We start from the raw sequence: 12,950 nt of genomic DNA, 5'->3' as shown, positions 1-12,950 counted from the left end.
ATGGCAAACCTCTCTAGTATCTTTGCTAAGAAAACTTCCAAATGGGGTCACAGAGTCAAGAAATTACTAAAAACAACTGAACAACAACCTCCTGGTGGCTGGGGAGGGAGGGGGGGCTGGGCTGGTTGGAAGCCCTGAGTAGCAAAGATATATATATATATAGATAGATAGATAGATATACATATATGCATATATATATATATATATACATACATGTGTGTGCACGTATATGTATATACATTTATATGTGAATATGTGTATATGTACACACACGTATGTATAACACACTCACACACACATACACACACACACACATATATAGGTATACATGAACATTCAGTGCTCAGAGAAGGGCTCCTTTTGCCTAACTCATCATTTGCCCTCATGTGGGCTCTGGCTTCCATCTATAGAAGGAGTCACAGGCCGGTAAGAACCTATTCTGACCAGCTCTGTTTTCTTTGTCCATTTGCCATTTCTAACTTCTGAAGGCTGTACTGGATTTCGCCTCCGACCCGTGGCTGGCCTGCTTTCCTCTAGGGACTTCCTGGGTGGCCTGGCATTCCGGGTCTTCCACTGCACACAGTACATCAGACATGGATCTAAGCCGATGTACACACCAGAACCGTGAGTAGTTGACCCAAGAGTCCCATGGGGACAGGGTGTGGCACTAGCCTGAGACCATTAGACAGAACTGAACTGAGAGATCTTGCCTTTGATTTCTACTGTTGTTACTCTTGTTTCATTATTATTGCATTGTGATCATTACTGGATATTCTCCTCCCCATCCATCTCCGGGAATTGAACCTTCCCTCCTTCTACCACCATCACCAACAAAACAGTTAAATAAAACAATGATTTTTTTTCCTCCCAATTAGTTGTGTCTGATGCTCCATAACTTCATTTGAGGTTTTCTTGGCAAAGACACTGGAGAGCTTTTCCATTTCCTTGCCCAGTTTATTTTACAACTGAAGAAACTGAGGCAAGTCAGGTGAAGTGACTTACCCAGGGTCACACAGCTAGTTAGTGTTGGAGGCTGGATTTGAACTCAGGTCCTCCTAACTCCAGGGCACTCTATCCACTGTGCCAACTAACTGCCCCAAAACAAGGATAGGGTGACCATATCTGTCAATGCATTCAACATTCTGCCTTGGTAGTCTGTCCTGTCTCTCAGCCAAGAGGAAAGAGATGCATTTCAGTATCTCTTCTCTGGAACCAATATTGATATTTTTTGTAATTACAGTCAGAGTGTGTGTTCCTTTGAGATTCTTTTCATATCCATTACTGTAGTCACTGTCTATATTTTTCTCCAGTGGTCCCTGATGGCATTAATATCAAGGCTGGATCTGGTTGTGTTAATGGCTAAGCAACTGATGCCTTTGAGGCTTGGACTCAGATGCCTAGGTGTCTGAGAGAGACTGGCTGTGGGGGTCTGGGCTCCCCCTCAGTTGCTGAGAAAGTGCTAACTTTAATTGGTGGAGGGAGTTTGAGACAATATTTGTAAAGAGCTTATCATAGTGTAGTATGTAGCAGGTACTTGATAAATGGGTTTCCTTCCTCCTTTTCCTCCTCTCCTATTCCAAATCAATGCAATCACAGACCAGAAATTTATTGAATTTACCAAACATATGAGTACTTTGCACTTGCCAGATGTGTGAGTATCAGCCAAAGTAGTAGGCATGAATTTGGACATTTCTGTTTGATTCAGAGAGGTTATAAAGGAAAAAACATAACAGATAGACCTCTAGACTTGGGGTCAGGAAGATCTGGATTCAAATATTGCCTCAGACATTTAATTAGCTATTTAACTCTGGGCAAATTATTTCAACTCTCCAAGCCTCAGGCAACTCCCTAAGCCTAAGTGTGTTGCTATCTGCAGATGTTCATGGGTTCTTCACCAAGGACATCCCAGATCATTAATGTACTGATTCTGAGAAAGACTTAGGAACTGTAGGACCATGGCAACAGTCAGTCAGTCAGTTAACAAGCATATATTAAAACTTACTATGTAGCCGATATCATGCCAAGGACTGAGGCTACAAAGAAGGCAAAAGCAAAGTCCATGCCTTCAAGGAGCTCACATTCTAGTAGGGAAGACAACGTGCAAAAAGCCATGTACATACGTGAAATGTACATGATAGATGGAAGGTAATAATCTCAGAGGGAAAGTGTGTTTTTCTTTACCCTGCTCCTCTCCTTAGCTCCAGATACTACATAATACCATTTAATCCACTAGGACTTAGTCCCACAGTTGATCTAACCTGTGTCCAAGCCTGTTCTCATTATATCTTTGGTATGGTCCCAGTTTGGTGCCAACTGAGCTTCCTTTGTGGGGTAAGGCAGAATGGAATCATGGAGTCTACCCACCATTGCCATAATTCTGGGTTGGTTGAATGTTTACTGGATTTGGAAGTAAAGGACCTGGCTTCAAATCCTGATAATGCTACTTACTACCTTGGGCAAGCCATTTCTTCTCTATGGGCCTAGTTTTCTAATCTTTAAAATAAGGGAGTTGGACCACATGGCCTCTAAGGACCTAAATACTTTGATCCCCTAGAAATTAAATCTCAGGATCTCCGTTTCTGGTTGGCACATAGTAAGCACTTAATAGATTGTTTCCTTCCTCTTCTCGTTCCCCTTCTCCCCTTGGCCTCCTTCCCTTAAATGCCAGAAGGAGTAATAGGGAGTCATATTGCTCATGCCTATTACCACACCCCCTGCTTCACTATGTCTTAGCTCCAATATAATTTTTTTCAACTTTCTTCTTGCCACACATAAAACCTGTGAATGACACATAACTTCTTTCTGACTCCTTTAACTTTTTATTCATTTATTTTTAACATTCATTTTTTTTAAATTTTGAGTTACAAATTCTCTCCCTTCCTCTCTCCCCTCCTCGAGAAAGCAAACAATGTGATATCAATTGTACATGTGAAGTCATGCAAAACATATTTCCGTAATAGCCATGTTGCAAAAAATAATTTTTTTTTAAAAAACAAGAAACATAAAGAAAGTGAAAAAAGTATGTTTCAATCTCTATTCAGAGTCTTATCAGTTCTCTCTCTGGAGGTAGAAAACATTTTTCATCATGGTCCTTTGCAATTGTCTTTGATCATTGTCTTGAAAAGGGTAGCTAAGTCTTTCATAATTGATCATTGTTACAATATTGCTGTTACTTTGCACAATGTTCTCCTGGTTTTGCTCACTTCACTTTGCATCAGTTCATATAAATCTTCCCAGGTTTTTCTGAAACCATCCTGCTCATTAATAAAACATAAGTTTTGTGCTTTCTTTCAGTGACATCTGCCATGAGCTATTAGGGCATGTTCCATTGTTTTCTGATCGAAGTTTTGCTCAGTTTTCCCAGGTGAGGAAATAAATTTCTGTATACATTCAACAAACACTTATCAATTTCCTACTGTATACCTCTGTATACCTACTATATAGCTCTTTACTGTGCTAGGTACTATGTATGGATAATAGAAACACGAATTAGGCAATCTGCCTTCAAGGAATTTACAGTCTAGTAGGCAAGAGATTTGTATGCAAATACAGTATTTTAATATACGACTTCTTAACATATGTGTGATGGACCCCTTTGGCAGTCTCATAAAGCCTATAGACTCATTAGAATAATGGGGATTTTGCTTTTGTTTTTGTTTTAAAGACTACATTTCCTTATATGTGCCTGGAATCCAGTAAGCACTTAATAAATAGTTATTTCCTTCTCTTCCCCTTCCCCATATTGTCCAATATGGGAGGAAATCCAACAGCTATTTCTCAGTCCCATTCTGCTCAATACAGGAGTTTTGACCCTCTTCATTTCCAAAATGGGCCAGTTCACCTCTCCTTAGGTAACCTAGTACTTTCCCTATTCCCTGTTCTTCCAGGCTTGCCATCTCAATGCCAAATTTAATGCAGACACAGAATTGGTATAGCCTATTATACCTCAGAACCTAAGTCAAGAGATCCTACAGCCTTTGCCTCCCTGGTACCTATCATTACAGGTGTTTACCATCACACCTGGCCAGGATAACATTTTTAAATGCAGAGGATCACACAGGAAACCAATTGTATTGAAATATAATTCCATACATACACACACACACACACACACATTTGTGTGTATATACATATATATTTGTATGTGTATATATACACACATGCATTTACATAAAACCAAGTTCACAGACCCCAGGTTTAGAACTCCTGTAAGCAAGGCAGACTATAAGTGCCATAAGAGATTTGGGAATAAAGTGCTGGGGAAGTGTGGAGAGATGAGAAAGATCATAGCCAAGATTTTTTTTTGTTGGGGGGGCAGTCATTGGAAGGTTTTATGAAAGAAGATTCTGTTTAGCTGGTACCTGAAGGATGAATAGGATTATGAGAGTTGGGAGGCATGACCAGACTCATGCTTTAGGGATAGCAATTTGGCCACTATATGGAGTATGGATTGAATAGGACAGAAGATGGATTTGGGGGGTTCAATTAGAAGACTATGGCAAAAGTCTAGGGGAAAGGTGATGGGAACCTGTACAAGGGGGGTAGCTGGGTGAGTGGAGAAAAGGGGACAGACAGGAGATATATTATATCACCTCCCATTTTATCCAGTATGACACTTTGTACATCATATAAACTTAGTAAAGTGGCTGATGGACCCCTAGCATCTAAGAACACACTTTTTTATTGTTTCAGGAAATTGGCCTGGCTTCTTTGGGTGCCCCTGATGAATATATTGAGAAACTGGCAACGGTAATATGAGCTTTGTGGGACTTTTGAATGATCATCCTGGACTAGGAGACAATTATAACAGTATAAGCAGGAGTCCTTTGACTCGAAGTCTGAACACTTGACTATTTTGGAGAAGTCAGGGAGACTTTTAAGAATCAGTACAGCACAGTAAAGTACTGGGACTCAGAATCAGGAATACCTTGGGCTAACTGGGTGACCACAGCCAGTCACTTAACCTTTATGAGCCTCAGTTTCCCCACATGCAAAATAGGAATAATAATAGCACCTAATTCACAGGGTTGTTGTGAGAGTCATGTGTTTGTGTGTGTGTGTGTGTGTGTGTAAGAAAGAGAGAGAGAGAGAGAATGAATGGGGGTGGGAGTGGGGCATGCTTCACCCAATTTTCCGTTTCAGATCTACTGGTTTACTGTGGAGTTTGGCCTCTGCAAACAAGGTGATTCCATTAAGGCATATGGTGCTGGGCTCCTGTCTTCATTTGGGGAATTACAGGTGGGTAATATGGGCCTACAAGAGCCAATGACAGTTTCCACAGACTCAAGCATTGGTGGGGGGGGTGTTATTGTTGTAATTGGCCTAGTTGTAGCTCTCTTCAAGGCACCCATCTACTAGAGAAGAAGAGAGAGGGTGGGGCAGGATAGCAATGGAGAAGGGAAGGGTGAATTCTCTTATAATTATGACTTTGGGAAGTTGGGGGATGTCCAAGGCTACTCTGCTTCATGACCTTTACATTCCCACCAATTGACTGATTTGCTGTTTCCAGCACTCAGAATTCCACCTTTCATTTCAGTGCTTTTGCACGGCCCATTTCCTGTGCCTGGCATATGTCTCATCCTTAGCATACTTTGATGACTCAGGAAGAGAAAGTGAGGCTGAGGGACTTTTCACAACTGTGCTTCACTTAAATCCAATTCATGCCAAGTCAAGACATCACTTGTGATGTCACTAGTCCTCTTCAAAAACAAAAGAAGAGCAACAGCACTCTCTTGGAATGCTTAACTGAGGGCTTAAAAAGGCTTAGTTCAAGTGCCAAGTCCTATGGAAAACCTTTCCTGATTCCCCCCAGTTTGTATAAGGCTCTGTTCCTCCAGGGGCAGCTAGGAGGCACAGTGGATAGAATACCAGGTCTGGAGTCACTTGAACTATAGCCATTTCTTAATCCTTGACTCTCACTACATGGCCAGCCAGACTTGCCTCTGAGAATACCTATCATCTATTCCGTACATATCCTGCTGGTATCTTACATTTGTTTGCACGTTGTCTTAGAATGCAAGGTCCTTGAGGGCAAAAAATGTATCTGTGTAGCTCTAATGCTTAGTACAGTACCTGGCACATAGTAGGCACTTAGTAAAGGTTTGTTGATTAACTATTAACTATTAATTGAAAAAAACTCCATTTCTGGCTTCCAGTACTGCTTATCTGATAAACCTAAGCTTCTACCCCTGGACCTCGAAACAACAGCAGTCCAGGAGTACTCTGTCACCCAATTCCAGCCTGTGTATTTTGTGGCTGAGAGCTTTAATGATGCCAAAGAAAAAGTGAGGTAAGTCTGCTTTCTGACAACCTCATTGTAAGGCTGGGCTCTTAACTTTTTTTGTATCGTAGCCCCCACTGGCTGTCTAGTGAAGCCTATGGATTTCTCTCCAGAATATTGTTTGTTACCTGATTTCATAATGGAAAGAAAAACTAAATTTCAGTTAAGACAGTAGAAAAAATTAAAATGTATTTTTTTTACATCCAAGTTCACAGACCATCTGAAATCTGTTCACACACCCCTCTGAAGGATTTGTGGACCCTTTAGGTTCAGAATCCTCAGCAATAAAATGATCTTTCTTTCAAGCTGTGGGCCACTGAGGGCAGATCTTCAGGTGGTATGATGGTACATAATAAACACCAGAAGTGAATCTCCCTGCTAATTATTTTTTAAAAGAAATTCTCTAGATCAAATTTTGGCCTTCACCCAAGTCTCTGTTTTTGCCTTTAGGAGCTTTGCCTCAACAATTCCTCGACCCTTCTCAGTGCGTTATGACCCATACACCCAAAGGATTGAGGTTCTGGATAACACTAAAAAGCTCAAAATTTTGGCTGACTCCATCAGCTGTAAGTAATGGTAGCCTTGGGATTCTCTCTCTTTAGAGGGCAGCCGAAGGGGCAGAAGGGAGGTCCGCTATTTGTGGAAAATTAGGAAAGACAGCTAAGTTTGACTGATTGAGAGGCAGATAGATGGTAACAGCATTTAGAGTGTTGAATGTGGATTCAAGAGGACCTAGGTTTAAATGCAATCTCAGATTGTTACTAGCTGTGTGATTCTGAGCAAGTCACTTTAACCTCCAGGACATACCATCTGGATGGACTGCAAGTTGGGTCCATGGTTTAACAGGAGGGGGCAGCTAGGTGGCACAGTGGATAGAGCACTGGCCCTGGAGTCAGGAGGACCTGAGTTCAAATCTGGACTCAGACAAATGATAGTCACTAGCTGTGTGACTTTTGGCAAGTCACTTAACCCCTCTGCCTCACCAAAAAAACCCCAAAACAAACAAACATAGTTTAACAGGAGGAAAAAAGAAGGCTGGATTACTTTGGGGAAATTGCAGCGATCCTTTACTGACCCCAAGTTTCCCATGAAAGCCAAGGTCCATCTTTTCAATAGTGACATTTACTAGTGTAGCTATTTGACAGTGGGACCTGAAACACCATCACTTCTAAAGAGATAAAGATGAATATCCCACAGAGGCCAATGAAGAGGTTCATGGAGGGTTGATCAGGCTACGAAGTCAAGTCAGGAAACACTTATTCATTTTTAACTAAAGTAGAACTCCAAAGCAGAGCAAAAGTAAAAGATGTCATTAAATAATTCCCTGACGGGAGAAGAGGGGCTGACTGAAGGACAGCCAGATTTCTCCACTGGTCCCCTCACAATGTCAGGAGAAATCAAAGAAGGCCTCAGGCATGTTGGGTGAATCCCTTACTGAAACATTTTGTAGAGACATGGACAAGCCAGGTTGGGCAGGCATGGAAGGGTTGTGATCATCATTTCTTGCAGGACCTCCTGCTTTGACGGGGTAATAGAACTATATTTCAAACTTGGATTTTGGCTCTTCATGGTAATGATGGCAAAGTTCCTTCACACTCTAAAGACCTGTGATTCTATGTCTCATTGGTCCTTGGAGGAAGAAGGTGGCAGGAAATCTGAAGTCCAGCATGCCTCAGTTTACCCACTAGTAACTAGACTGAGCTTTCTTTTCAAGAGAACAATCAAACAGAATGCTTGTCAAGTCTATTGCTTTGGGAGTTGTGAGTTGGACTGAGCGAATCTATAACTGACTTTTTTTAACTTGTTCATGGTGTTTTTGCTTTGTAGGTGAATTTGGAATCCTCTGCAATGCCCTTCAGAAAATGAAATGAAGATGTGCGCCAGGTTCTGGAATTATCAACTTGTTGACCATGTGCATGGAAATCCTTTTATTATCCTATCTAAAACATCAGAATTGTCAATTTTACAAATAGTCAAAAGCTATACATGCTTTATTTAATTTTAAATGACTGTATATTAGCACCCACAATTCTGTCCAATTGACCTTTCTGAATCATCTCGATTAGGGAAAATCATTCTTTTTTTTCCTGCCTAGTTTTGGATTAGTGATCTCCCATATTCGTAGTGAGGTTAGTATACATTTAGGATACCAATTATTCAAAGTTGCAAAGAATGACAGGTTTTTTTGTGACTCAGGTTAAAATTCCACCTCTCACATTCAATAGTCATGTAAGCTTGGAGAAGTCACTTCTCCCTGACCTCTTGGCTTCAGTTTCTTGATGTATTACATGGGGGCATGTTGAACTTTACTTAATTCAACACGGTTTCATTAAGCACTTACTATTTGCCAGGTGTTAGAGATTAAAGGACAAAACCAAAAAAGGACCAAAAAACATCCTTTCCCTCAAAGAGCTTGTATTCTAATGAGGGGAGACATGACACAGGGGAGAGGGATTGCGCTTGTAATTTCCTTGGTATGGGGAACTCCAGTGAGACTTCCTCTATCAATGTAGGCTAGCACTTCTTCTGAAATTTCTAGTCCTAGAGATTTGCCCAAGTCACCAAGAGGATAAGGAATTTGACACAGCTATGTAAATACAAATTACATGCCCAATTTGTAAAAGAGGGAAGAGCTCTAAAAATGAGGTTGAGAGAATGAGTATTTACCTCTTAAGATCCCAGATTTAGAGCCATCAGGAACCTTAGAGGTCATCTCTCTAACCTGCTCACTTGTATGATGAAGAAACCAAGTCCCATAAAAATGGAGTTCCTTGTCTAAGGTCCCACAGGTACAAGTGGCAAAATTGGGGATCTCAATCCAAATCTTCTGACTTTAGAGTCTGTGGTCTTAGGAGTATGCCAGACTGCCTCTCCAGTGTTAATTTCATACTGTTGGTATGTGGATCAATTAAGATAAGATATCTGAAGTCCAAAATGCTATGTAAAGACCAGAGGCTATTATTACTTTGTCACCCTGATAATGTGCTCCTGGAAGATTTTCCCTGCTCAGAGGGGAAATACTATACACATATATGTACACACATGTACATGTATGTATACCTACATGTGTGAAACACCACACTGTTTCACAAGTCATGGGTATATACATATATACATATGCATAGATATGTATGTGTATGTTTGTATATGTCCATGAGAATCAAGCTTCCAGGCTCTGTTTTGAATCCTAACTGGCACAGTTTCCTACTCAAATAAATCATATTTCCAAATCAGGCTTCTTTAATCTAGAAGACAATGAAGCCACGTTAAAAATGTGCTGTTACACGGAGTCCCCTGTAATAGACACACTCCCACATTGTTGTCCTATCATCTGGACTCTCATGGAAGGTAGAGAGTCTTTTCCCTTATCTAGTATGATTTTCCAATAAGGACTCAAAACATTTTTTTTAGGGCAGTTCTGGTGTCAGGTCACTGTGTGCTTTTGTCCTGGACCATTCACAAATTGCAATGGGTGTGAGATAAAGAAAGCAGCTGGGCTTAGCCTTTCCTGCCTGCTTCCCATGGTGGTAGCAGCCAAGGCAGAAGTCAGCTTCACCTTTGTTGGATATCCTAATGGTTCTATTGTGGAAAAAAATGTCTTTATTCAAACATGTACACAACTCTTTAAGCAGCTGCTTCCACCATACTGAGACAGTATGAATGCTTAGATGAATGCTATTCATTTGTCCTTTGACCTAAAAGTGTCTTTATTAAATAACATGGTATCCTACATTGTGTATAATGTGTGACTGCCATGCTCCTATCTACTTTTCCACTACCCCCTCAAGTGCTTTTGTAAACTTGAGAGACTGGCATTGGTTCTAGAGGTAAAATTAAAGTTTATCCCCTGAATGTATCACCTGAATTTATCTTCTAACTCTCAGAACTAGAAAGGATCTCAGAGGTAATCTCCTCCATTCCCTTGTCAGATGCATGAAATCTTTTTATAACATTTTTTCCAATACTGGCCTACCTGAAAGGTTGATCATATAATCAAGACCACATAATTGTATTGGGAATTAATACCTTTTCTGTGCAGCTGGAAAAGGCTGGATTTGGAGTCAGGTGAATTTGGGTCTGAATCCCATCTCTGATGCTGTTGCTGGACAAATCGCTTAATGTCTCTGAAACTCTTCTCTGCAGAGAAAGAACAATATTTGTACTACCCATGAGAAAGAGTTGCTCTGTGGTTCTAATGACTTTGTTTATATAAATATCAACCATTATTATTATGGATTTCAAGCTTCAGTTAGTTGTACTTTATGATTGAATCTTTATTTTTTGTTGCAGACTTTTTCATTAGGAAGTGACTTTTTGCCTTTCATTTAAAAGATTTTTAGGTAATTGAAATTAAATTTTAATCTTTTAGACATGTTAAATTTTTATAGAAAAATATTACACAATTAATGGAATGTCTTCTCTGAATTTTCAATTTGTAATTTATATTACTGGAGAGAGCATCTACATTATGGGGTGGATCATTCTATCTGACAGGCAGATCATAAAGATCTAGAAGGATTTCAGAGATCATCAAGTCCATCCCCCCATTTTACAGATGAGGAAAGTGAGGCTGATGGATATGCAGTGACTGGCCCAAAGTCACAGCAGAGTAAACACCAGTGCAGGATTTGAACCCAGGTCTTGACTTCAGGGTCAGTGCTCATTCCATTGGAGCATAAAGCCTCATCCAAATTTTATGGATGTCTTTTAAATGGTATTCAGTTCTTTGCCACTCAATTTTGTAGCAAGGTGTCAAATGAATTAGTCTCTTATTAACAACAGTAGCAATCATTTTCTGGATGATTGATGATGACTCTTTATAAGTGAAGAATTGTATGAAATGATAAAAATTTATGTCTGTGTGATAGCAGTGTTTGTTACTGATCAGGAAATTCAACTTGTAATTTTTTTAATGTCTATAATTCATCCTTGTTGAAAAGAACAGACATATCAAAGTGCAGAGTGTGTTTTGCAAATAAACTATTTTCAAGAGGAAAAAGTAACGAGAATTGATATCTTTTCTTTGCATTCTTTAAAACCACTGAGAATGTCTTTTTTAAAGTCATTTTTAAATTTTAATTCCTTTTTGCTTTTTTTTCAAACATAGTTACTTGTCATTATTACCTCAACACTCCTTTAACAAAGAAAAAAGGGGTTAAGCAAAATAGATCGATACAGTGAGCCCAGCACCTGCAGTATCCACTCCCTTTACCACTACCACCTGCTTATCCTTGACAAGTGTATCCTTACACATTCTTCAATACCTGTCACGCATGGAAGTTCCAAGGTCAAATTTTGGGAGCACCAGGACAAAGAAAACCAGAAAGAGTTAGCAAAAATAAGTCTTACTAAAAGTTACAGTGGGAAAAAAGATTAAATAGGGGAGGTCAAGCTTCTAACAGCAAAAGGAAACCTGGGCAAAGAAACAGCTATGGGAAACTTCAAGGCCCAATCTGAATTAAGGTTTGACTAAGCCAAGTGCAGCATTTCCTCTTATTTTGGCTTCCTCATGGGAAGTCAATCCAGAGAGTCCTGTAGGTCACATGTTACAATGAAGGGATCTCTGAGAGCCAGCAGGGTTCAGGCAGCAGTCACTACTTGGCTAAGCAGATGTTCCATATTTCGACTGGAAGGGCAGGTGTTGCCCTATTTTATCTGGCTGAGCAGGATCTACTGGTAACCTCGAAATATATGATCAGTTCCAGACAGTGGCCACTGCAATAGCTAGAACTGAGAGAGACCATTTGTTCACTCCATTTTAATCTATAAAGTAATCTATAAATTCATCTCCTATGACAAACACATAGAGCAGTTGAAGGTTGATAGGAGTGGCTTCAGACTGACTACCCAGTACAGGTGACCAAAAAAGTGTGTCTTGAGGAATGTTAAAATGGATCAGGCTGACAAGCATATCTAAAAGGAAGCTGACCGTCTAAATGAAGAGAAAAGGGCAAAGAGAGTGATAGAAATTTTTTTAAAAAACTGTGGGAAAATGTTCTTTTTAAGGCAAAAGTGAAATACATTTTATATTTTCTCTAGATGTGCATATGTATTATATATAAGATATATGTAATATGTGCTATATATTACATACCACATAGTGCACTCACATGAGAAACAATATGATGTAGTTGGTGCATAGACAGCTGGCCTTGGATTCAAGAAGATCTAGGTTCACTTCCTCCCTCTGACACATATTGGTTGGGTGACCCTGTGGAAGTCACTTAACCTCTAAATACCCCAGGGAATTCCTAAGAATGTAAATTGCAGAAAACTGCACTGATAAAGTTCCTCATCAGGAAATCTCTTGTTGTTTTTGTTGAGTCATTTCAGTTCTGTCTGACTCTCTGTGATCCCATCTGGGGCTTTCTTGGCAAAGATGCTAGAGTGATTTGCTGTTTCCTTCTCCAGCTTATTTTACAGTTGAGGAAACTGAGGCACATAGGGTTAAGTGACTTGCCCAGGGTAACACAGCTAGTAAGTGTCTGAGGTCACATTTGAACTCAAGTCCTCTTGACTCCAGGCCTGCCAGTCTATCCACAAGCCACCTAACTACTCAAAGAGCTCTCTACTGGGAGTTAACCCATTTAAAAGAGAATATATAAAGTGCCTTAAGTTCATTCTGTTGAGAGAGTTTGTATGACACAAAAAGAGAGATTGTATATATCTG

General features: G+C 40.0%; 1 protein-coding gene across 1 annotated transcript in view; it reads left to right on the top strand.

Moving 5' to 3' along the window:
• PAH (phenylalanine hydroxylase) overlaps window positions 1-11,283 on the top strand; it is a 69,432-nt gene extending 58,149 nt beyond the window's left edge. The window contains exons 7-13 of the mRNA XM_020982365.2: window positions 489-624; window positions 3,295-3,364; window positions 4,693-4,749; window positions 5,143-5,238; window positions 6,156-6,289; window positions 6,731-6,846; window positions 8,108-11,283. Of these exons, the coding sequence (XP_020838024.1) occupies window positions 489-624; window positions 3,295-3,364; window positions 4,693-4,749; window positions 5,143-5,238; window positions 6,156-6,289; window positions 6,731-6,846; window positions 8,108-8,151 (653 nt within the window). The 3' untranslated portion in view covers window positions 8,152-11,283. The remainder of the gene's footprint in view (window positions 1-488; window positions 625-3,294; window positions 3,365-4,692; window positions 4,750-5,142; window positions 5,239-6,155; window positions 6,290-6,730; window positions 6,847-8,107) is intronic.
• The last annotated feature ends 1,667 nt before the right edge of the window (window positions 11,284-12,950 follow it).

This window comes from Phascolarctos cinereus, unplaced genomic scaffold (genome assembly GCF_003287225.1).
Source record: "Phascolarctos cinereus isolate Bilbo 61053 unplaced genomic scaffold, phaCin_HiC Scaffold_1;HRSCAF=81, whole genome shotgun sequence".
Taxonomy (NCBI): Eukaryota; Metazoa; Chordata; class Mammalia; order Diprotodontia; family Phascolarctidae; genus Phascolarctos; species Phascolarctos cinereus.
The sequence above is the reverse complement of the archived record's forward strand: the minus strand, read 5'-3'. Positions and strand labels throughout refer to the sequence as shown.